Raw genomic sequence first — 26,288 nt, 5'->3', positions numbered from 1 at the left:
AAGGTTATTAGCTTTCTAACTATTATTTAAACTGTTGTTGTTAGTCCTTTGATTTTGTTATTTCTAGTTTTGCAATGTTTGGTTGTTTCCTTTCCATTATTGAACATATTTAACCAATACTCTACATATTCTAGCATTGGTTTTACAACAATTATTTCTGCTGCAGTTCTAGTATGCTTGGCCTGCCCTTTTCATTGTAATATTGTTTTCTCTTCAGTATTTTACCACTAGGTGGAGCCATTTACGCAGTACCTCACCCTGAGCATCAACTTGTATCGTCAACCACACCATCTCTCATTGGCACCACCAGCTGATGAGAGTTTTCTCCCTAATTGTCTGCCCCAGTCTTTCCCCGAGTCTATCACAGAGAGGTTTGTGTAGAGACAAAAGAATAATCAATTCATACGGTATGTTGCCTTTGCTTTAAATATATTTTTGTTAACCAGAAATGCATTGCCTAATAGCCTAGGAATTTGCAAGTAGACTATGAAATGTAGCCTTGTGCACGGTTAGGCCTAAAATGAATTAATTTTGTAATTTGTTTTTATCTGCTATTACCAGCAAGGTATTTTGTGTAAAAGTCAACCTGTTCTTCCTCTGTTTCTTCTTCTAGCGCTACTATGGCACAGTTTGGCTGTAATATTTTTGCTTTGATGGTTTATTTCTCTCTTTCTTTGAAGACATCTGCTACTAAGTTACTTTGTCCTGGTGAGTTGATGGACATACACCATTACATCACAAAATAAACACGCATGATTATTTAATTAATAGCATGTCATAAATGTCTATAAATTAAAAAAAAAGACAACTAAGCTACAGTATTTGCCACTTCAATCATTTAGCCTACTTTATCTTACTGTTAGTGTTTCCTTTTTGATTCATCAGATGTTAATTTATCAGGCGTCCCAAATGTCCTTGCTAGTAAGTATCCATTCACCTACTTTCTCCCAAAGATGGGTTGCTGAACTGCAAAATGACCCTTTAACAAACAGTATGCAATTTGAAAAGGTATTCCAGTCTTTGGAGATCAAAAATCTTATGATGGAGGACTACACATGGCTGTTCATGCAAGTAAGGTCATTAACTCCTTGATCGATTCACAAGCAGTATAAGCCTATTTCAGTAATAGGGTTATATTTGTCGATAGATACATTTCTTGCAAACATCACATGGACGGGTTGTGTGTGTGAAATTTGTTTAGCTAAAATAGAGTTTGCAAAACTCAATGCATATGAAAGGTGTTTCAGCTCAACAAGGTGTAGTACAGTAATATTAATTATTCATGAAATTCCATAATATAATATTTAGGTGTTTTATGTTAAGTATTCTCTTCCACATTGTAATTACAATCCTTGTATTATACACACTAAGTCATGATTTGTTTGTTTTCTTGTTTAAGAGTTTACAGATGTTTGTGAAAACAATCCAACAATGCAAACAGTTTGTGGTAAGACCTTTTTTTTAACTCAGCAAGTTATTTTAAGTTAACGGTAAGTCTAGACCCAGAAGAACAAGCAGAAGCGTAACCTGTAAGCCTAGACCCAAAATATCAAGCAGAAGTCCAGTGACCAGTTACGGCACACAGAAACTCTGAAGAAAAACATCTCTGTCCGTCTGTCTGTTTTTTGGAGTTTGAGTGTGATGTGGAGGGTTCTGTCCTAACTAACTTTCTTGGTCTTTTCTTTCAATGTTATTTTATATGGTGGATGGTTAATGCACTATTTGTTTTAGCGGTATCCACAGATTGTTTTTCAAAGTTAGGGTGGAAGAGGACAGAGTAAGTTTCCTGGGGTTTAGAAGGTGTGGTGTGCACGATGGCTTCTCAGCCTAGCACGGAGAAGACGCTGTCGATACGGCATGGATTCAAGTGTGTTCCTGAGAATGTTAAAGTGGAGGAGGTTTTGCTTGCAGTCAGTGAACAGGTAGGAGTTGAATTTATATATTCTGCTTCTAGAATGAACAAAGCTGTGGTTGTGTTCATGAAAAAAGCTAATTTGGTTGGCAGGCTAATTGCTAGAGGAATATTTGTACGGGGTGTGTTGGTGCCAATTTCCCCTCTCTCTACCCCTTCAACCAGGGTGGTAGTCGAAAATTTGCCTCCGTTTATTACGGATGATCAAATCAGGAAAGAGCTGAGTTGTTTTGGTAAGTTTGCTATTGGGTTTCGTGTACTGTCGGCAGGTTTTCAGGCAGATGCCGTTAAGCACGTTGTTTCGTTCTGGAGGCAAGTGTTTGTTTCTGAATAACAATGAGCAACAGCTAAATGTGCATTTTAAAGTGAGGCATGGGGAGGGGCTCTATGCAGGGTTTGCCAGCACAAATAGTCTACGGTGTTTTGAGTGTGGGGATTTGGGGCGTAAGAGCTTTGCGTGCCCACATAAAGGCCATAGACAAGGTGAGGACACAAGCGCCAGTGGGGGAAATCGAGGTCAACGTGCAGGGGGTAATGAGATGCAGAGGGGTAGCTGAGGCTGGATCTAGACATGCTATGGATGGTGGTGTACCGGAGGCTGGGTCTAGTCAGGCTAGAGATAGTGGGGTAGCTGAGACTGGGTCTAGTCATGCTATGGATGGTGGGGTAGATGAGGCTGGGTCTAGTCAGGTTATGCTAGTGGATGAGGAGAGTATAGTGGGGAAGTGTAACAGACTAGAGGGGAGGAGGGTGTCAAGCGGAAAAGGAAAAGGGGTGTGGTCAACGGCACCATGGAACCTTTGCCTGTTGCTGTGGAGGAGGCCCTGACCAGAGAGGAAGGGCAGGTGGTCAGGATGGGAGATAGAGATGAGGAGTAAAGTGAGTCTGAGGAGTTTTTTTTTCAGACTCCTCTTCAATGGGTCCGGAGCTGACAGCCAGTCAAGCAGAGGGGTCAAAGTACACGTTGAGAGAACTGACAAGGTTCCTGAATGAGACCAAGGGGAAAAAGTTAATCTTGGGGCTTTCTTTTCTGATCTGAGAAAGTTTGTACGATTAGTACAACATGCTATAAAAATGAGGGACATGGTGTCCTCTCAACCAGGAAACGGTTTAGGTTGAGGAAGTGGGTCACAACAGAGAGAAAGGGTCTACCTTCAGACACCGTTTAGATGTATAGTTTCTTTCTGACACTGGGGCTTTTTGAGATTTGCTATTGGTCTCTTTCTTTGCTGGCTTTTCTCCCACTTATTGAGACTCTTCGGGTAGGCTCGCTTCATATAAATGGCGCCAGAGATACGGGAAAGAGGAGTGTGTTGGGTGAATATGTAAAACAAAAACGTACAGGTGTTGTTTCTGCAGGAGACGCATAGTGATGTGTAGAATGAAGTCGATTGGGGGTTCTGGTGGAAAGGGGGAAGTGTGTTAAGCCATTGGACAAATTTTAGTGCAGGGGTCCGTCTAAAAATGTTCTCCTAAAAGGAGGTGTGTAGGGATAGGGTACTTGTTGTAATAGCATAAATTAACAACATGGGTTTTGTCTTTATAAATGTGTATGGCTTAACACAGGGAGAGAGAGGGAGGTTCTATTTGGGAGTCTTAGACAGGAACTGTCAAAGGTAGCGCATGAGGAGACGCTGGTGGTCGGAGGGGACTGGAACTATACAATGGATTTTATGAAAGACAGAAATGGGGAAGAGCCTCATTCAGTGTCAGTGGGAGTGTTAAGGGACATCATTAATCACTTCGACCTAGTGGATGTTTGGAGAAGTAAACATCCCAACACAAGACAGTATACATGGGTGAAGGTTTTTGGGGCTAGGCTGAGTGCAGCCCGACTTGATCGTTTTTACACGTCTAGGAATCGGCGCAATAGGCTGTTGGGCGCTACCATTCTCCCGGTGGGGTTTTGCCACTTTTTGCTCAGGTTTCCAGACCTTTTGGGAAAGGTGGGGGCAGTGAAGAGAGGAGGATGAGTCTGAGTCAATGGTGGGATGTGGAGGAAGTCCAAATTCGGCTTTTCTGTCAAGAGTGCACAGGTCTCTCATCCTCAAGAGGTTAGGAGAGTATTGGGGGAACTAGAGCGTTGTATTAGTGAGATGGTGGGGCAAGGCAATATAGACCTCCAGGCTAATTTAGCTGAATTACCTGGGCAGTTTTTTCCAGGTTAAAGCAAAGGGAGCACTTGTAAGAGCTAGGTTCTCCGTGCTCAAGGAGATGGATGCTCCCAGCTCCTTCTTCTTCGGTTTGGAAAGACAGAGCGGTGAAGCCAAGGGTAGGCATTGTCTACGGCTGTCTGATGGGCGGGTGACCTCTGTGGTGGGTGAGATGCGGGAGCGGACTGTGGAGTTTTATACTGAATTGTATAGGGCAGAAGTGTGTGATCCAATGTCCTCCGGTCGTGCACCGGGGGTCAATGGACTGCCAGTAGAGTTTTATAAAAAATTCTGGGGAATAATTGGACAGGACTTCTTTTGCGTGTTGTGTGAATATATCGTGGTAGGAGAGTTGCTGATAAGCTGCCGTCAGGCAGCTCTGACTCTCCTGCCCGAAAGGAGGGACTTGTGTGAACTTAAGAACTGTAGGCCTGTGGCATTACTCTGTGCGGACTACAAGATATTTGCCAAGGTCCTCTAACAGACTGAAGTCACATTTGGATTCGATAGTACATAAGGACCAAACATATTGTGTATCGGGACGCTCAATCACGGACAACTTGTTCTTAATCAGGGACATGTTGGACTTCTGGGCAGTTATACCCACTAGCCATTGAGACTTTTTTGGGACTGCTACGCAGGAGACTGCAGGGAGTGTGCTGGACAGGCATGGAAGTGGTGACAGGCATAGCAGTGTCACCATATGCAAATGTTTCTGTGATGGTCAGGATATGCAGGCACTAGAGACCAGTCTGAAGGTGTACGAGGAAGCTTCATCAGCGAAGGTAAACTGGGGAAAGAGCAAAGCTCTGTTATGTGGGGCGTGGGGAGGATAGGGCCCCTCTGCTTCCAGGGGGTTTACAGTGGGGTTGTGAAGGGCTTAAAGTGTTGGGGGTGTACCTGGGCTCTGAGAAGTGGGTCAGGAAAAACTTGGAGGGCCTGTCACAGGCAGTGGTGTCAAGACTGGCCAGGTGGAGGTGGCTCCTGTCCCAAGTGTCATATAGAGGGAGGGTGCTGATAATCAACAACCTGGTGGCATCTTCCCTGTGGCAAAACCTGGCTGTCCTCAACCCCCCTGCTCGCAGACCTGCAACGCAAGCTGGTGGACTTTTTCTGGTCGGGCCATCACTGGCTGAGGGCGGTAGTGTTGTACATGACCGTCCACAAATGAGGACAGGGCCTGGTGGAACTGGAGAGCAGGATGGCTGCTTTCCGGCTAAAGGCGGTGCAGAGACTGCTGTACCATACTGATGTTGGCTGGAGGGAACCAGCATGAGCGCTGCTGAGAAGAGCTGGTGGATTAGGGTTGGACCGGCAGCTGTTCCTCATGAAGCTGGAGAGGCTGAGTACAGCAGGTCTCTCAGATTTTTACTCTGCAGTTCTGAGGGCCTGGCAGCTGCTAAGGCCCACACGAGAAGGGGGTGTGGAGCCTGGGCTATGGGAGGAGCCTATCTTCCACAAACCAGCCATCCCTTTGAGATCGGTTCAGTCAGCCACCCTGCAGAGGCAACTGATGGCAGCGGGATTACAAAGGCTGGGTGACCTGAGACTGCTGGGAGAGGAGGGGTGGAAAACCCCGGAAGTCTTGGCACAACAAACAGGAAAACATCTCTTAGGCTGCTGGGGAGTTTACTGTACGAGGTCTAGAAGGAACTGTCTGGGGTGTTTGAGCGGCCAAAGGAGGAGGGGCCACCAATGTTTCCGCCACTGCAGGTGATGGCAGAGACTGGAGACTGGCAAGGGGGTCTGGAGGACTTGTTAGATTGTAACACTCCAAGCCTGGGGGAGTTTGAAGGGGTGGGAGGCAAAGCCCTCTACAACCTCTGTGTTAAGGATTAGGAACATTAGGAGCCTAACAGGAGTGCGGGCACATCAATGGCACAGGGTATGTGGGGTGGAGAGTATGGTGGGTTTTAGATGGAGGGGGCTCTACTAACCCCCAGTACCAAAGAGGTCAGGGGACCTCCAGGGGAGGGTTCTTCATGGAGCCCTGGCCACTAACAGCTGGTTGGAACGGGTTGGAACGGGAATTGGGCAGGGGTGTCCTTTCTGTGTAATGAAAGAAACTGTGATTCATGTGTTTTTTGTGTGCACCAGGTTAATGCCATTAATGTCTCTGTTGGAATGTCTGTGAGAAGTTGGGCGTGTTTTTTACTGTTGGGATGTTTGTAATGGGATACAGGTATTTGATAAAGGAGAAGGCCAAATGTGTTTTGTTGAATTTTCTGTTTGCTCAGGCGAAGGAGGAACAGGGTCAAAGGTGGTGGGATAACAGACCCTTTACTATTGTTTAATGGGATGGTCTCTGCGCACCTTAGGGTTGAGTTTGAGTACTATAGAATGATAAAAGTGTGGAGATGGTTCAGGAGATATGGTGTGTTGGGGGGGCTGTCTGTATAGCTGGGGAAGATGTTTTGGATATACGGTTGTAGAAATGGTGTGTTGTTTTGGGTATTGTGATGTTGGTTTGTATTGTGGTAGATGGAAAGGTGAGTATGGTACATATATGCAGTACAGGATATATTTTGGTGTTTTACTTTTAATGGGGGGTGAGTGTGAAATGAGACAAAGTCAAAAGTCTCTCTCTCCTCTCTCTCATCATCAGCAATCATTTTCAGGAAGACAGAGAAGTTGCCCAATGAATCCCTTCAGTTCATCAGTCTGCCACTGACTAATTTACTAAATACTAAGATCATACGTGGTATCGACAAGTGCTGTGAATTTTCATTCACATGGTGCAAAGGCTGCAAACTTTCAAGCAAGCATGGAATTCCAGGTAATTGTTACTGTACACGTTTCATACCACCTATAAACATTGAATTAGAGTATTGTACAAAGTTTGATTCCAAATATCTATTTTACAGTTATAAGGAAGGTGAAATCTTATTTAGTCGTTTTCTAACTTGATTATACTATATTTAGAAAGCATTTAAATCATAAGCCTTATTCATAGTTTTGTTGAAATGGAAATACATACAACTATTTCATACTTTTATCATTTTTGTACTGTGAACTTGAGCCTGTGTCCTAGAATTTTTACCAAAAAGGTGAAATTGTAACCTTTCTTGGAGTATGCAACATTATTTTTTGTTTATGGTTCTCTCATGATAATTACTTTTGGGGAATACGTAGATTACATTGTAAGGATCCATTTTCGCCTAACATGACAACAAAATCTAATTGCCTGTAGCTCAGGACCTGAAGCAAGGATATGCATATTCTTGATACCATTTGAAAGGAAACACTGACGTTTGTGGAAATGTGAAATTAATGTAGGAGAATAACACGTTAGATCTGGGAAAAGATAATAAACAAAAAAACATCTGTTTTCAATTTTACATCTTTGAAATGCAAGAGAAAGGCAATACATTAAGTTAGGATCCTAGGTGTAAGATTTTGTCCACAAAAATCAAATCAAATGTTATTTGTCACATACACAGGTTAGCAGATGTTAATGCGAGTGTAGCGAAATGCTTGCGCTTCTAGTTCCGACCATGCAGTAATATCTAACAAGTAATCCAACAATTTCACAACTACCTTATACACACAAGTGTAAAGGAATGAATAAGAATATGTACATAAAAATATATGGATGAGCGATGGCCGAACAGCATAGGCACGGTGCAGTAGATGGTATAGAGTACAGTATATACATATAAGATGAGTAATGTAGAGTATGTAAACATTATATAAAGTGTCATTGTTGAAAGTGGCTAGTGATACAATTATTACATCCAATTTTTAATTAAAGTGGCTAGAGATGAGTCAGTATGTTAGCAGCAGCCACTCTATGTTATTGATGGCTGTTTAACAGTGGGATGGCCTTGAGATAGAAGCTGTTTTTCAGTCCCTCGGTCCCAGCTTTGATGCAGCTGTACTGACCTTGCCTTCTGGATTATAGCAGGGCGAACAGGCAGTGGCTCAGGTGGTTGTTGACCTTGATCTTTTTGGCCTTCCTGTGACATCGGGTGGTGTAGGTCTCCTGGAAGGCAGGCACTTTGCCCCCGGTGATGCGTTGTGCAGACCTCACTACCCTCTGGAGAGCCTTAAGGTTGTGGGTGGAGCAGTTGCCGTACCAGGCGGTGATACAGCCCGACAGGATGCTCTCGATTGTGCATCTGCAAAAGGTTGAGTGTTTTTGGTGACAAGTCGAATTTCTTCCGCCTCCTGAGGTTGAAGAGGTGCTGCTGCGCCTGTGTGGGTGGACCATTTCAGTTTGTCTGTGATGTGTACGCCAAGGAACTTAAAACTTTCCACCTTCTCCACTACTGTCCCGTCGATGTGGATAGGGGGATGCTCCCTCTGCTGTTTCCAGAAGTCCACAATCATCTCCTTTGTTTTGTTGACATTGAGTGTGAGGTTATTTTCCTGACAACAGACTCCGAGCGCCCTCACCGCCTCCCTGTAGGCCGTCTCGTCATTGTTGGTAATCAAGCCTACCACTGTAGTGTAATCTGCAAACTTGATGATTGAGTTGGAGCTGTGCATGGCCATGCAGTCATAGGTGAACAGGGAGTACAGGAGGGGGCTGAGAACGCACACTTGTGGGGCCTCAGTGTTGAGGATCAGAGGGGTGGAGATGTTTCTTGCAGTGGGATTGCGTCGTCTGTGAACCTATTGGGGTGGAAAGCAAATTGGAGTGGGTCTATGGTGTCAGGTATGGTGAAGGTGATATGGTCTTTGACTAGTCTCTCAAAGCACTTCATGATGATGGAAGTGAGTGCTACGGGGCAATTGTCATTTAGCTCAGTTACCTTAGCTTTCTTGGGAACAGGAACAATGGTGGCCCTCTTGAAGCATGTGGGAACAGCAGACTGGGATAAGGATCGATTGAATATGTCCGTAAACACACCAGCCAGCTGGTCTGTGCATGCTCCAAGGACGCGGCTAGGGATGCCGTCTGGGCCGGCAGCCTTGCGAGGGTTGAAAGCAAAGAAGTTGTTTAGTTTGTCTTTTAGCAAGACATTGTGGTCCGCGACTGGGCTGGTTTTCCTTTTGTAGTCCGTGATTGACTGTAGACCCTGCCACATACCTCTCGTGACTGAGCCATTGAATTGCGACTCCACTTTGTCTCTATACTGAAGCTTAGCTTGTTTGATTGCCTAGCAGAGAGAATAGCTACACTGTGTGTAGTCGGTCATGTTTCCGGTCACCTTGCCCTGATTTAAAAGCAGTGGTTCGCACTTTCAGTTTTGCGCAAATGCTGCCATCAATCCACGGTTTCTGCTTGGGAAAGGTTTTAATTGACACTGTGGGTACAACATCACCGATGCACTTGCTAATAAACTCGCTCACCAAATCAGCGTAGTCATCAATGTTATTGTCCTACGCTATGCGGAACATATCCCAGTCCACGTGATTGAAGCAATCTTGAAGCGTGGAATCCGATTGGTCGGACCAGCGTTGATCAGACCTGAGCAAGGGCGTTTCCTGTTTTAGTTTCTGTCTATAGGCTGGAGCAACAAAATGGAGTCGTGGTCAGATTTTCCGGAAGGAAGGCGGGAGAGGGCTTTGTGTGCGTCATGGAAGTTGGAATAACAATTATCCAGGGTTTTGTCAGCCCAGGTTGCGTAGTCAATATGCTGATAAAATTTAGGGAGCCTTGTTTTCAGTTTAGCCATGTTAAAATCCTCAGCTACATTAAATGCAGCCTCGGGATATGTGGTTTACATAGGGTCAAATGAAGTTCTTTCATGGCCAACGATGTGTCTGCTTGGGGGGGGGGGGGGATATACATGACTGTGATTATGATCGAAGAGAATTCTCTTGGTAGATAATGCCGGTCGGCATTTGATTGTAAGGAATTCTAGGTCAGGAGAACAAAATGACAGCAGTGTGTGTGCATAGTTTCAGACTGATCCAGTGAAGAATTACCTCCCTACAGAACATTTTGAATCAAGTCTGCCAGGTGTTTAACCAAATGTGCCGAATTTGTCAATTTATACGTGTTCAAGTACATAACTAGAACATACAAAAATGCTATAATAAAAATTTCAACTTTACCCACTCCCAGGAATGTCATGCATTATGGATCATTAGCTTCCCTACAGAAAAGAGACTAACCTTCACACATCTAGATGGTGGGGTGGGTGTGGAGCCAGAGACAGCTATGGGGTCAAACTGTAGAACCCAGTTCCTACATTTGAATATACACACGCAGAGAATCCCAGTGGAAAGAGGGGAACCGGCCAGGCAGAGACAGCAAGGGCAGTTCGTTGCTCCAGAGCCTTTCCGTTCACCTTCCCACTCCTGGGCCAGACTACACTCAATCATATCACCCACTGAAGAGATGAGTCTTCAGTAAAGACTTAAAGGTTGAGACCGAGTTTGAGTCTGACATGGGTAGGCAGACCGTTCCATAAAAATGGAGCTCTATAGGAGAAAGCCCTGCCTCCAGCTGTTTGCTTAAAAATTCTAGGGACAATTAGGAGGCCTGCGTCTTGTGACCGTAGCGTACGTGTAGGTATGTACGGCAGGACCAAATCAGAGAGATAGGTAGGAGCAAGCCCATGTAATGCTTTGTAGGTTAGCAGTAAAACCTTGAAATCAGCCCTTGCTTTGACAGGAAGCCAGTGTAGGGAGGCTAGCACTGAAGTAATATGATCAAATTTTTGGGTTCTAGTCAGGATTCTAGCAGCCGTATTTAGCACTAACTGAAGTTTATTTAGTGCTTTATCCGGGTAGCCGGAAAGTAGAGCATTGCAGTAGTTTACTAACCTAGAAGTGACAAAAGCATGGATTAATCTTTCTGCATCATTTTTGGACAAAGTTTCTGATTTTTGCAATGTTACGTTGATGGAAAAAAGCTGTCCTAGAAATGTTCTTGATATGTTCTTCAAAAGAGAGATCAGGGTCCAGAGTAATGCCGAGGTCCTTCACAGTTTTATTTGAGACGACTGTACAACCATTAAGATTTAATTGTCAGATTCAACAGAAGATCTCTTTGTTTCTTGGGCCCGAGAACAAGCATCTCTGTTTTGTCAGAATTTAAAAGTAGAAAGTTTGCAGCCATCCACTTCCTTATGTCTGAAACGCATGCTTCTAGCAAGGGCAATTTTGGGGCTTCACCATGTTTCATTGAAATGTACAGCTGTGTGTCATCCGCATAGCAGTGAAAGTTAACATTATGTTTTCGAATGACATCCCCAAGAGGTAAAATATATAGTGAAAACAATAGTGGTCCTAAAACGGAACCTTGAGGAACACCGAAATTTACAGTTGATTTGTCAGAGGATAAACCATTCACAGAGACAAACTGATATCTTTCCGACAGATAAGATCTAAACCAGGCCAGAACTTGTCCGTGTAGACCAATTTGGGTTTCCAATCTCTCCAAAAGAATGTGGTGATCGATGGTATCAAAAGCAGCACTAAGGTCTAGGAGCACGAGGACAGATGCAGAGCCTCGGTCCGATGCCATTAAAATTTCATTTACCACCTTCACAAGCGCAGTCTCAGTGCTATGATGGGGTCTAAAACCAGACTGAAGCATTTCGTATACATTGTTTGTCTTCAGGAAGGCAGTGAGTTGCTGCGAAACAGCCTTTTCTAAAATTTTTGAGAGGAATGGAAGATTGGATATGGGCCGATAGTTTTTTATATTTTCTGGGTCAAGGTTTGGCTTTATTACTGCTACTTTTAGTGAGTTTGGTACACATCCGGTGGATAGAGAGCCGTTTATTATATTCAACATAGGAGGGCCAAGCACAGGAAGCAGCTCTTTCAGTAGTTTAGTTGGAATAGGGTCCAGTATGCAGCTTGAAGGTTTAGAGGCCATGATTATTTTCATCAATGTGTCAAGAGATATAGTACTAAAACACTTGAGTGTCTCTCTTGATCCTAGGTCCTGGCAGAGTTGTGCAGACTCAGGACAACTGAGCTTTGAATGAATACGCAGATTTAAAGATGAGTCCGTAATTTGCTTTCTAATAATCATAATCTTTTCCTCAAAGAAGTTAATGAATTTATCACTGCTAAAGTGAAAGCCATCCTCTCTTGGGGAATGCTGATTTTTAGTTAGCTTTGCGACAGTATCAAAAAGGAATTTCGGATTGTTCTTATATTCCTCAATTAAGTTAGAAAAATAGGAGGATCGAGCAGCAGTAAGGGCTCTTCGGTACTGCACGGTACTGTCTTTCCAAGCTAGTCGGAAGACTTCCAGTTTGGTGTGGCGCCATTTCCGTTCCAATTTTCTGGAAGCTTGCTTCAGAGCTCGGGTATTTTCTGTGTACCAGGGAGCTAGTTTCTTATGAGAAATGTTTTTAGTTTTTAGGGGTGCAACTGCATCTAGGGTATTGCGCAAGGTTAAATTGAGTTCCTCAGTTAGGTTGTTAACTGATTTTTGTCCTTGGCTAGACCGAGCGAATCTGGAAGGACATTAAGGAATCTTTGTGTTGTCTGTGAATTTATAGCACGACTTTTGATGTTCCTTGGTTGGGGTCTGAGCAGATTATTTGTTGCAATTGCAAACGTAATAAAATGGTGGTCCGATAGTCCAGGATTATGAGGAAAAACATTAAGATCCACAACATTTATTCCATGGGACAAAACTAGGTCCAGAGTATGTCTATGTCCAGGAAAGTTGGCTGTTCCATCAAAGTTTAGTCACGTTATCGCATATTGAGCAACAATCGTCCCGGTTTAGGGACACCGATCCCATAGTTAACTGACTTGCATTAAATAAAAGATGGAAAAAATGTTTTTTTTTACTTTGTATTATCTTTTACCAGATCTAATGTTATATTCTCCTACATTAATTACACATTTCCACAAACTTGTGTTTCCTTTCAAATGGTATCAATAATATGCATGTCCTAAGCTACAGGTAGTTAGATTTGGGTATGTCATTTTAGGCAAAAATTGAAAAAAAGATCCGATCCTTGATTAAGTAAAAATACTTAAAAGTACTACTTAAGGAGTTTTATAGGGTATCTGTACTTTACTATTTATATTTGACAACTTTTACTCCACTACATTCCTAATGAAAATGTGATATTTACTCCATACATTTTCCCTGACACCTAAAAGTACATGTTACATTAAGAATGCTTAGCAGGAAAGGAAAATGGTCCAATTCACACACGTATCAATTGAACCTCCCTGGTCATCTCTACTGTCACTGACCTGGTGGACTCACTTAACAGAAATGCTTCGCATGTAAATCATGTCTGAGTGTTGTACTGTGCCCCTGGCTGTAAAAACATGTATAAAAATGCAATAATAGTTGGGTTGTCTGGTTTGATTAATATAAGGAATTTGAAATGATTTATACTTTTACTTTTGATACAAATTTAATTTCTAAAATTATTTTTTATACTTTTACTCAAGTATTTTATTGGGTGACTTTTACTTGAGTCCTTTTCTATTATAATTTATTTAACTCAAGTATGACAATTGGGTACTTTTTCCACCACTGCTTTTTGGTCATAGTATGGATATAGTTAGTATGCCAAATGTTCCCAGATGTCGTACTACCTTCGCCAAAATACAAAATATACAAGCATTGGACACTATTTCTGTGCTTTTAAGGCCCATAATGCAGTTCTTCAGCGAATGGGCATGGCTTCACATTTTCAGATTTGAAGAAAATATGCAGCGGAAACAAATGAATGTGTTTAACTAATTATAACAAATGTTCAGCAATGTTATAACGTAATTACTTTTAACCTGTTGCGACGAGCAATCCCGTATCCGGGAGCATAATTATAGCCTCAAGCTCATTACCATAACGCAACGTTAACTATTCATGAAAATCGCAAATTAAATAAATATATTGGCTCACAAATAAAATATTATTTGTGTAGGAGAAATCGCTCCGTTTTGTTCATCACGTTTGGCTAAGAAAAAAATAATATATAAATAAATCTGTCATTACAACGGCAAACTTTTTTCCAAATTAACTCCATAATATCGACAGAAACATGGCAAACGTTGTTTAGAATCAATCCTCAAGGTGTTTTTCACATATCTATTCGATGATAAATCACTCGTGGCCGTTTGGTTTCTCCTCTGAACAAAATGGAAAAATGCACGCACCTGGAGATTACGCAATAGTTTCGACGGAGGACACTGAGCAGACACCTGGTAAATGTAGTCTCTTATGGTCAATTTTCCAATGATATGCCTACAAATACGTCACAATGCTGCAGACACCTTGGGGAAACGACAAAAAGTGTAGGCTCATTCCTTGCGCATTCACAGCCATATAAGGAGACAATGGAACACAGCGCATTCAAAATCTGGCTCACTTCCTGTATGAAATATCATCTTGGTTTCGCCTGTAGCATTAGTTCTGTGGCACTCACAGACAATATCTTTGCAGTTTTGGAAACGTCAGAGTTTTCTTTCCAAAGCTGTCAATTATATGCATAGTCGAGCATCTTTTCGTGACAAAATATCTTGTTTAAAACGGGAACGTTTTTCATCCAAAAATGAAATACTGCCCCCAGAGGTTCAAGAGGTTAAGTTACATAACACATTATGTTGGCTGACAATTGGTTAGCTACGCTATCCTTACAAGCCGCATAGCATATCATTACAGCAGTATGTTCTGTATGTTAGCTAGCTACCTAGCGTTAGTTGGCTACTAATACATCGAATTTGCCAGTATATTAACTATATGCTGTCTAACTAACTACCCAAAGTTTATTGATTATTCCTGTCATTCTTAGTTTAGCTAAGTGTTATAGTCGTGGTTCTTTCTCAATGTGGACATTCGGGTGTGATTGGAAATTCGCTCTGGCTATCTACTCCGATTTCAGAGCACTCTCATCTGACCTGTGCCAGAGCGCAGAATGACTAATGAATTTACGAATGCTCAACACCAGTTGAATATGGCCGGTGTCGGCAAAAAAACGCAATTAAATTGTTGCCTGCAGCACAGTTATTCACCAACACTCTGAACAACATGAAAAAAGCCTAACCAGCTCTGCTAGGGCGAGTAAAATTGTCAGAGTGAAGTGTTCTGTCTTTTGTGTCTGGAAGTACCTAGCAAGTTAGCCAGTTAGCTTGGGTGCTTGATTGCCGTTGTGTGATGAGAACGCTCGGATCAACCCTAATCCTCGGCCAGAGCGTCCAGTTTGCGTCCTGAACTCCGAGAGCAAAGAGCTCTGAATTTACAAATGGACAATCTGACAACACTCAATTTACAAACACCAAGAGCGCACTCTGGCACTACAGATTGAATTTAATAACACACCTGAAGTCAAATGTCTAGCTAGTAACTTGTTATGCTAACAAGCTAGCAAGAGGTTGCACAGCAACAGCATCAACTTCCGGTAGACAAGCGAATCGCTAGATGCTCAATTGAAAGGATACAGTTGGTTTACAATATACTAAAATTATGTAATATATACTCAGTTGGGGCTAGGGGGCACAAGGAGTGCACACTCCCTCCCATTCAGCTGAAAAAAATATTCTTTAGAAATATTTAACTTTCACACATTAACAAGTCCAATACAGCAAATGAAAGATAAACATCTTGTTAATCTACCCATTGTGTCCGATTTAAAAAAAAAAAAAAAAAAAATGTTTTACAGCAAAAACACAACATATTTATGTTAGATGACCACCAAATTCAAAAACACACACAGCGATTTTTCACAGTCACAAAAGCATAAATATAGATAAAATGAATCACTAACCTTTGATTATCTCCATCAGATGACACTCATAGGACATCATGTTATACATGTATTGTGTGTTTTGTTCAATAATGTGTTATGTGTATATATATATAATGTGTGTGTTTACATTGGCGTGTTACGTGCAGTAATGTTTTGATTCCCAAACATCTGGGGATTTTGCAGAAATACTCACAATAAACATTGATAAAAGATGCAAGTGTTATTCACAGAATTAAAGATAAATGTATCCTCTATGCAACCACTGTGTCAGACTTTTTTTTAAACTACGGAAAAAGAATAATCTGAGAACGGAGCTCAGAACCCAAAGAAATAGCTGCCATTTTGGCGTCAACAGAAGCTACAAAAAACACTAAATATTCACTTACCTTTGAATAACTTCATCAGAAGGCAGTTCCAGGAATCCCAGTTCGACAATAAATGACTGATTTGTTCCATAAAGCCCACCATTTAGCCACTTGTTGTTAGCTTGTTCAGCCCAGCATTCCATCCTCAAAAAGCACGAGCAATTCCTACAGACAAACTCAAAAAGTTCCGTTACAGGTCGTAGAAACCAGTCAAATGATGTATGCAATCCATATTTAGGATGTTTTAAACATTAATAAGGTTCCAACCAGAGAATTTCATTATCTGAAGAAACGCATAGGAACGCAAGAACACACTCTCGTGACCGTGCGCAATGAGACCGAGGCTTTCTGCCAGACCACCCACTCAAAGAGCTTTTATGAGCCCCACCTTTATAGTAGAATCATACAACCAGAATCTAAAGACGGTGACATCTTGTGGAAGCCCTAGGTAGTGCATAAACATCCATATCTAAGCTGGACTTCAAATGGCACTGTTTTCTAAATTGAGGTCTCACTTCCTGTTTGGATTTCTTCTCAGGCTTTTGTCTGCCATATGAGTTCTGTTATACTCACAGACATAATTCAAACAGTTTTAGAAACGTCTGAGTGTTTTCTATCCACCAGTAATAATAATATGCATCTATTCCCATGTGGGAAAGAGTAGGAGGCAGTTTACTCTGGGCACGTCTTTCATCCAAAAGTGAAAATGCAGCCCCCTAGCCCCAACAGGTTTTAAGTATGTAGTGTACAGTATGTTAGTATGGGTATTCAAACACAGCTACTGTCTTCTGCTCCAGAGCCTACCCATTCAAGATTGTAGAGGCCATTGTTTCTGAGAGTCAGTACAAAGGGTTTGAGTGTCTTGTTCGTTTGGTCGCCTGGCGTAGGTATTCAGACACATGGGTTCCAACCTAGGGATTAGAGAATTATGATTATAAATGTTGAACAATAATCAAGACACTCACACTCTTGCACAAGCTACACATAAATTGTGGCATTTTCTAATGCTCAGGACGTGCTACAGTGCCTTGCGAAAGTATTCGGCCCCCTTGAACTTTGTGACCATTTGCCACATTTCAGGCTTCAAACATAAAGATATAAAACTGTATTTTTTTGTGAAGAATCAACAACAAGTGGGACACAATCAAAACAATGAAGTGGAACGACATTTATTGGATATTTCAAACTTTTTTAACAAATCAAAAACTGAAAAATTGGGCGTGCAAAATTATTCAGCCCCTTTACTTTCAGTGCAGCAAACTCTCTCCAGAAGTTCAGTGATGATCTCTGAATGATCCAATGTTGACCTAAATGACTAATGATGATAAATACAATCCACCTGTGTGTAATCAAGTCTCCGTATAAATGCACCTGCACTGTGATAGTCTCAGAGGTCCGTTAAAAGCGCAGAGAGCATCATGAAGAACAAGGAACACACCAGGCAGGTCCGAGATACTGTTGTGAAGAAGTTTAAAGCCGGATTTGGATACAAAAAGATTTCCCAAGCTTTAAACATCCCAAGGAGCACTGTGCAAGCAATAATATTGAAATGGAAGGAGTATCAGACCACTGAAAATCTACCAAGACCTGGCCGTCCCTCTAAACTTTCAGCTCATACAAGGAGAAGACTGATCAGAGATGCAGCCAAGAGGCCCATGATCACTCTGGATGAACTGCAGAGATCTACAGCTGAGGTGGGAGACTCTGTCCATAGGACAACAATCAGTCGTATATTGCACAAATCTGGCCTTTATGGAAGAGCGGCAAGAAGAAAGCCATTTCTTAAAGATATCCATAAAAAGTGTCGTTTAAAGTTTGCCACAAGCCACCTGGGTGACACACCAAACATGTGGAAGAAGGTGCTCTGGTCAGATGAAACCAAAATTGAACTTTTTGGCAACAATGCAAAACGTTATGTTTGGCGTAAAAGCAACACAGCTGAACACACCATCTCCACTGTCAAACATGGTGGTGGCAGCATCATGGTTTGGGCCTGCTTTTCTTCAGCAGGGACAGGGAAGATGGTTAAAATTGATGGGAAGATGGATGGAGCCAAATACAGGACCATTCTGGAAGAAAACCTGATGGAGTCTGCAAAAGACCTGAGACTGGGACGGAGATTTGTCTTCCAACAAGACAATGATCCAAAACATAAAGCAAAATCTACAATGGAATGGTTCAAAAATAAACATATCCAGGTGTTAGAATGGCCAAGTCAAAGTCCAGACCTGAATCCAATCGAGAATCTGTGGAAAGAACTGAAAACTGCTCTTCACAAATGCTCTCCATCCAACCTCACTGAGCTCGAGCTGTTTTGCAAGGAGGAATGGGAAAAAATTTCAGTCTCTCGATGTGCAAAACTGATAGATACATACCCCAAGCGACTTACAGCTGTAATCGCAGAAAAAGGTGGCGCTACAAAGTATTAACTTAAGGGGGCTGAATAATTTTGCACGCCCAATTTTTCAGTTTTTGATTTGTTAAAAAAGTTTGAAATATCCAATAAATGTCGTTCCACTTCATGATTGTGTCCCACTTGTTGTTGATTCTTCACAAAAAAATACAGTTTTATATCTTTATGTTTGAAGCCTGAAATGTGGCAAAAGGTCGCAAAGTTCAAGGGGGCCGAGTACTTTCGCAAGGCACTGTATATTCCTGTACTGTCTATTGCTGTGTGTGGGACATAAATCTGCATTGAGTTGAATCCAGCCACTTTGTGGTTTACAGCAGGGGTGGTGAAGAGTACCGACTTAGCCTCTTTAAGTATAAGTACAGTTACTTCAATTACATTTTTCAAGTAGAAGTACAATTACTGACTTAAAAAAATATTTTACAAATAAAGTTATTGGAAAAGCTACTCAATTACAATAAGAGTAATTGTAATTCGTTACTTCCCATCTCTGGTTTACAATTTGAAATAGTATTCAATATTCCACATGTATGCTTAAGCTACAATATGTATTTCGGGCCTCATCAATGCTTGGGTGGGGTAGTCTAATTTCCAACATTACTGGTGGTGGGAGAAACACTATCAGGATTAAGTGGTCTGTAGTATCTCTGGGACTAAGACACGCTTTTAGGAGACAGCCAAAATGGATAAATGTGGACGAACGTTGGAGACACTACTTACATTTCAATAAAAGCTGCCAGGTCGCAGTTGTAAATGAGAACTTGCTCTCAACTAGCCTACCTGGTTAAATAAAGGTGAAAAATAAAATGATTCAAGTAAAAGTCAGGCACCCAGTAAAATACTACTTGAGTAAAAGTCTCTAAAAGTATTTGGTTTTAAATATACCTAAGTATCAAAAGTATGAATCATTTCAATTTTTTTAAGCAAACGAGATGGCACAATTGTTCCTGTTTTTTAAACGTACGGATAGCCAGGGGCACACTCAGTACAATTTTCATAAGGAATGTAGTTTAGTAAAAGTTGTCAGCAATATAAATAGTTAAGTACAGCACAGATAACCCCAATAAACTACTTATGTAGTACTTTAAAGTATTTTTACTTAAAGTACTCTACAACACTGCCAATCAGGCCATTATGGTAGAGTGGCCAGAAGGATGCCACTCCTTAGTAAAAGGCAGATGACCGCCCGCTTGGAATTTGACAAAAGGCACCTAAAGACTCTCTGATGAAACCAAGATTGACTTCTTTGGTCTGAATGCCAAGAGTCATTTCTGGTGGAACTGGCTCCATCCCTACGGTGACGCATGGTGGTGGCAGCATCATGCTGTGGGGATGTTTTTCAGTGGTAGGGACAGGGAGAATAGTCAGGAGAGGGAAAGATGAATGGAGCAAAGTACAGAGAGATCTTGATGAAAACCTGCTCCAGAGCACTCAGGATCTCAGACTGGGGCGAAGGTTCACCTTCCAACAGGACAATGACCCTAAGCACACAGCCAAGACATTGCAGGAGTGGCTTCGGGACAAGTCTCTGAATGTCCTTGAGTGGCCCAGCCAGAGCCTGGACTTGAACCCAAATGAACATATCTGGAGAGACATGAAAATAGCTGTTCAGCAACGCTCCCCATTCAAGGGGTCTAAATATTTTCCGAATGCACTGTAACGTTAGCTGCCCAAAAGTAATTGTCTGCATCCAGACTGATTAGCTAGCCAGCTAACTAGCTAACTCAGAAACATTTAGGCAACAAGTAAAATATATAGTAACTGAACCACTATAATAGCCTGAGTAATAATACGCTTGCTGACTAGCTACAACCATGTTAAGTTAACTCAGACAGGGAATAGGCCAAGCTAGCTTAGTAAAATCTAGACGTAACTAACTGGTCTAATGTTAGGCTAAATTATTTAGCTACCTACCTGGTGTGAAAGAATGCACCACACAGTAATGTTAGGCTTACAGAAGACAAGCTTGCTACAGCTACTGACATAGCCAGCTAGGCAAACTTCAACAAAAACCTAACATTTTTGCTACCACACGCAGCACAGGAAAATAGCTTGTTAGCTCAAGCTCAAGCTAGCAGGCATGGGGTTGTTTGCTTAAATTGTCTAAAATTGTCAACGACATATAGCTCTATTTAACCTGAATGGATAATTAGTAATGTTAGCTATCTTAGCCTATTTAGCTTTTTACTCACAGTTTTTGGTCAGCCACAACGCCTTGCCCATTGCAATTCCACTCAGAGCGGGCTGCGCTGTCTGGTAGGCTTCCTACACAGCTTCAGCTATCCTCATTGATGAGCTTGCCAGATCACTTTGATCTTCTGGATTTGGTTGGAGAATTAACCCACCCAGTGGGTCAAATCTCAATCACCCAACATCAGTAACCCAGCATTAACAACCCAACCTTGCTCTTTGTAAGGAAAACAGCCCAATTAACGTTAAGTGACCCAACGCCTGCAACCGATCAACTGGGTTGACCCAACAACCCAATATGTTTGTGTCATATCTGACACACTTGCTTTAGCTGCAATATCCAGAACCATGTATTTAGAGAGTTGGGATTGAGGTTTATGTATTATGATACATTTACATGACACTGCAACAGTCTATGGCTGTTTAATTGTAAATTAGGTTTCTCTAAATATTTTTTCCACACTTCGGAACATAATCAGATATGTATTATAATTTAACCAGGGGGGTTTAGGGCTGGAATCAATCTGTATCGCCGAAATAGGCTATGACAGATATTCACGGACAATACCAATTGAATCCAGCCCTGAATCTAGGTTTTACAGTTGGATTCAATCCATAACGCTGAAGTATTGCGGTAGATCCGGGTTCACGTTTTAAGGTGATATCCGATTGAGCCGACATTTGTAGCGTTTATCGTGAAATTAAACAACCTATAAACTGATATCTATTGGCTGTCGGCTGCAAACGACAGCAGGCTGTCACTCCAACAATAGGAATTAAACCATCCTTGACAGGCAAATTAATTCAGACAGACTTTCAATGTCCTTAATTAGTCCTTACATCCTTCCATAAAGTTTATATAATCTAACTGAAAAAGCTTCCCTTGATTTATCCTAAAAAAAAACGATTTAAACCCCAATTGGGATACTTTTTCTATTGCTCTGTTATTTGAAAAGGATATATAGCGTTTTGCCACAAAACATGATTATTTGTCTCACTGAAATAAAATAACCTTCAAATATACTGTGGTCCAAACAAAATCATGGCTGTCTTTTCACTAACCCATGTCATGGTAAAATTTTAAAAGAATATAATTCACAAAATAAATGTTTAATGTCAATTTACAAACATTAATGAAAATGAATATATTGCATTTTGGAATTAAACTCTTCATACATTAATATGTAGATTATCTAGACTTCTACTGTTATGAATGAAAAATAATGAAGAATGTGTTTCTATTCAGTGTAATTTGATTTGACCAACACCCAGAACTCTGTTCTCCTCTTACAGACTGCACCATCAACATCATGCCAAATTGTGAAAACTGCAAAAAAATGCCTCTAAAGAATTGTGTGGATCAATGGAATTTTATCTCTATGGACATGCAAGATCTAAGTCAGAACAGCACTTGTATGACTAAAAATAACATCACAACCATCATCAGTGAAATGTTTTTTCCAAGTGTGAAAATATGTGATTGTGAAGGCATTGAAAAGACATTTAATAAGAATGACCTAACCTCTGTCGATGACTTGAACAGAAATTGTAAAGGAAAGGAAGAAACAGTATACCATTGCAAGAAGTTGCATTCCATGAAAAAGTAAGTCCACTTATTAGGATTGACATATTTTACTGTCGTTTGAGCTATGGCATTATTCGACTGACATCTCCCGAGTGGCGCAGCAGTCTAAGGCACTGCATCACAGTGCTTGAGGCGTCACTACAGACACCATGATTTTATTCCAGGCTGTATCCCAACTGGCCTTGATTGGGAGTCCCATAGGGAGGCGCAAAATTGTCCCAGCGTCGTCCGGGTTTGGCCGGTGTAGGCTGTCATTGTAAATAAGAATTTGTTCTTTAACTGACTTACCTCGTTAAATAAAAAAATGAAAGAGATATTTTCATGGAATCTTTTTTTGGCATGCTTTTTCTGAACTGTGATTCTTCATTTCATTACAACAGCACATTTCACAACATTACCAAGCAGGGACCTCAGAAAGTGTTCCTAGACGGCATCAAAGGTTCAGTGACATCACATCAGAAGAACAATTTGCTAAACTTTAGAATGGCTCTACCCTCCACCAATAATGTAAGCAACGAATGAGAGGGACGCAGAAAGCAAAATGGGGAGATGGTCAGTAATCACATGTATAACTCATTCTCCATCTCCACCAGGCCACATTGGAGAAGATGGATGACATTTGGTTAGAGATTCCTACTGAGGCCTTACGTGTTTTCCTGGGAGACACGGCAGAGGAAGTTAACCTGGGAGTATTTTGGTTTGAGCATCACAGCATGTTCCCGGTAAAACAACAGTAACAACCACAACATCTCAGAGATTACTAATGAAACAGTCCTGCACTCATAACATACATTTACCCAACAATCATTTGTATCTCTGTCATCTATGTAAAGTTACAGTACAAGGCAAACTTCTGCCTGCTCTCCCACTTCTTCATTCATTGTCATTCTACTAGGCGAGCTACCAGTCACACCATGCTCAAAATGCACTGCAATACACCCTGTGTACACAACTTCAGATAAAAGAAAACAAGTTAACTTTGAAATATGTTGTTGCTTGTTGGTGGGACTCAAACATCATGGAGAATTGTCCTCACTGACATTTTTTATTAACTTGTATCTTTAGAGAGAATGTATATCCTCTCTTCTGATCCCTACTAGGTGGAGGAGAACAACACTGAGCTCCTAAACAGTCGAGTGGTATCCGTCGATGTGGGAGAGGACATCTCAGGCCTCAGTAACTATTTTAAGATCACGTTCCTCTTCCAGAATGCATCAGTGGTTAGTGAGCAGTGCATATCGACATCACACTCTTTAAAAAATATATTTATTATATTTTTGTTCTGTCACCTGTCGGCAATCTATCAATTGCTTTACATCTCCAATAATTCATGTTTATGATATGGTGTGGATTGGAATAGGAGAAGGGTCTAATCAGGTTCTATTCTCTCTGATAGGAAAACAAATCACTAGCATGTGTGTTCTGGGATCTTGAAAATGGTAGTATTATTTATTAACTAAACAAAATAGTTGTATGTATCACTATATACAACTAAATAAAATGTTGAAAATGTTTTACTGTATCTCTTTGTTACACAGATACTGTTGCACATTGGAATTCCTCTGGATGTGTTACTGAGACAAAGGAAAATGAAACAGTGTGCTCTTGTAACCACCTTTCATTCTTCGCTGTACTTATGGTGAGAAATAACTTCTTAACCTAACTCTTAAAATATGTTGTGACCTCACTTTAACATTTGTTTGATCAATTGATTAAGGGCTTGATTCAAACTGTATTAGGGAAGATCTCAGCACCACTGAGAGTTCAGTGCAATGTTCCCACGTTCGCGGAGACTGCATTCACGCTAAGTGACTTGTTTGTCCACTCAATCGGAAATTACCTTTCATTTTAAATCGTGCTGTACCACAATACGGATTCCTTTCAACCTAAAATGAAACACTCAACCAACGTGTGATCTAGCCACTGTGTGTTTTGTTGACGGCAGTCTCCGGTCAGTGGCTCCAGTGCCAGTCTGAGCTCCTCCTCTGTGTGGTTGCTGACGTTGTTGTCCAGGGTGGGCTGTGGAATATCCCTCTGTTTCCTGTGTCTGGCTCTCCTCATCCACCTCAGGTCAGATTATACTGCCAACTAATACTTACAGTATGTCCACAACATGCAAACAACGAGCCAATACACACAATGCCACTCAAACAGAACATCCTCATTGGAAAAACTCGTTTTTCTATTCTAAGTACTCTTTTTACATCAGCAGTTGTCACGCAGTGCTTTTACAGAAACTTGACCCCAAAGAGGAAGCAGAAGGAACCTAGAGAGGAACTGCCTTAACAATGAGCTTTGCTATGTTGTTGATTTTGAAAATAGATTTCAATCTCTTCTTCCCCCAGAAGGGGAAAATCTGATGATTCCCTGTGCATCCACATCCACCTGTGCGTGGCGCTGCTGTGCCTCAACCTAACCTTCCTCATCAATGACAGCCTAGCCTCTCTTGGTGTCCATGGCCTGTGTGTTGCTACGGCAGCAGCCACCCACTACTCTCTGCTGTGCACCCTCACCTGGTTCTCCCTGGAGGGCTTCCACCTCTATCTGCTCATCATTCGGGTCTTCAACATCCACGTCAACAGATACCTCCTCAAACTGGGCCTGGTAGGATGGGGTGAGTGCACTAAGTCAATGGGGAGGACAAGTATGACTGGACTTTACCTGATCAATGAGAAGTGAAACTGTTTCACCAAGCTGCACATGGTATTGTCCATGTGGTATTGTCCATGGGTTCTTTGTATCCTTTCAGCTTTCATCGCTTTAAGGAATCAACGATGTCTCTTGGTGTTTGACTCAATGGGCAACCACATCTCTTTCAGGAATACCTGGCATAGTAGTTACCATAATTGTTGCTTGTGGCAAATATGGAGAATACAGAATATACCAGCAAGACGGTGGTGCTATTCAAATGTAAGCTATATCATGATTTTGATAATGATGTGTTTTCAAATCACCAAAGACTCCCTTACTCTCTGTAAAACATTTACTGAATGTGTCCCTGTCTGTGTATGTATGTGATTGTGTCTGTGACTCTCTCCGTCCCTCCGTCCGTCCCTCCGTAGGTGCTGGCTGACTGACTCTGCTCTGACCACGGTGTCCTTCTCGTACTTCGTGCTGACATTCGCGGTGAACATGCTGTGCTTTGGGTCTGTGACAGTGAAGGTGGTGAGGGCCCACCGTCAGAGTCCTGTCCTGAGGGAGAGGAGTATGAACAGGGGGACAGTACTCAGTCTGCTGGGTCTGGCCTGGCTCCTGGGGGTCTCCTGGGGGGTCCTGCTCTTCCAGTTTGGCCCCCTGAGGGAGACAGCCTTCTACATCTTCTGCACCATCAACTCTCTCCATGGTGAGATAAGATACAGCCCTTATTCTCATTCACATCAGGTACACACATGCACACATACATACACAGTAGTCCTGTGTACAGGAGCACAATCTCATGAAAAGTCAATGATAAAAATCTCATGGTAATTTAACAGCTGATAATAAAATAGTACATACACTACAGGTCAAAAGTTTTAGAACACCTACTCATTCAAGGGTTTTTCTATTCATTTTTACTGTTTTCTACATTGTAGAATAATAGTGAAGACATCAAAACTATGAATTAACACATGTAGTAACCAAGAAAGTGTTAAACAAATCTAAATATATTTCATATTTGAGATTCTTCAAATAGCCACCCTTTGCCTTGATGACAGTTTTGCACACTCTTGGCATCATTTTCCATCATCTTCCAAGAGCAGCTCTTGTAATTCAGTAAAAATGTTTATTGCACCCTACAGGCCTCTTCCTCTTTCTACGCTATTGGGCTTTAACTCGGCCAGAGAAGGCATCTATCTCCATGGCAACCACTGTATCTTCTTGAACTGAGATGCATCCAGCTGAGAGGCCAGTCCCTTGACTAACACGGTTAAACCTTCTACTACTAATACCACTGCTTCAATTTTATTACATAAATACAATATTTAGTATGTTGGTTTATAACTTTCACGATAGGCAAACCTAAACATACATTATAAATCGTAATTACAAAATGAAAACTTGTTTCC

At 41.6% G+C, this 26,288-nt stretch overlaps 1 protein-coding gene across 4 annotated transcripts; it reads left to right on the top strand.

Moving 5' to 3' along the window:
• The first annotated feature begins 327 nt into the window (after positions 1-327).
• On the top strand, positions 328-26,288 carry LOC139412150 (adhesion G protein-coupled receptor G3-like). 4 transcript variants are annotated; one of them, XM_071158963.1, is made up of 17 exons: positions 328-407; positions 614-708; positions 886-921; positions 1,009-1,071; positions 1,400-1,447; positions 6,671-6,841; positions 21,948-22,257; positions 22,620-22,746; positions 22,833-22,961; positions 23,340-23,459; positions 23,636-23,678; positions 23,778-23,878; positions 24,185-24,309; positions 24,585-24,853; positions 25,059-25,149; positions 25,302-25,582; positions 26,022-26,288. In XM_071158963.1, exons 2-17 carry the CDS (start codon positions 621-623, stop codon positions 26,102-26,104), a joined length of 2,085 nt encoding a protein of 694 aa, XP_071015064.1. In that variant the 5' UTR covers positions 328-407; positions 614-620; the 3' UTR covers positions 26,105-26,288. The 4 variants fall into 4 exon arrangements, with proteins under 4 accessions (XP_071015064.1, XP_071015066.1, XP_071015065.1 ...); XM_071158964.1 differs by having other exon boundaries at positions 353-407; positions 681-708; XM_071158965.1 differs by lacking the exon at positions 6,671-6,841.

Source organism: Oncorhynchus clarkii, chromosome 6 (assembly GCF_045791955.1).
Source record: "Oncorhynchus clarkii lewisi isolate Uvic-CL-2024 chromosome 6, UVic_Ocla_1.0, whole genome shotgun sequence".
Classification (NCBI taxonomy): Eukaryota; Metazoa; Chordata; class Actinopteri; order Salmoniformes; family Salmonidae; genus Oncorhynchus; species Oncorhynchus clarkii.
The sequence above is the reverse complement of the archived record's forward strand: the minus strand, read 5'-3'. Positions and strand labels throughout refer to the sequence as shown.

Coding starts and splice junctions, on each gene's coding strand:
- LOC139412150 (XM_071158963.1), top strand. CDS start 621: ATGGCACAGTTTGGCTGTAATATTTTTGCTTTGATGGTTTATTTCTCT. Junction 23,460..23,635: donor TCTTCCAGAATGCATCAGTG/GTTAGTGAGCAG, acceptor TCTCTCTGATAG/GAAAACAAATCACTAGCATG. Junction 23,679..23,777: donor GTTCTGGGATCTTGAAAATG/GTAGTATTATTT, acceptor TTTGTTACACAG/ATACTGTTGCACATTGGAAT.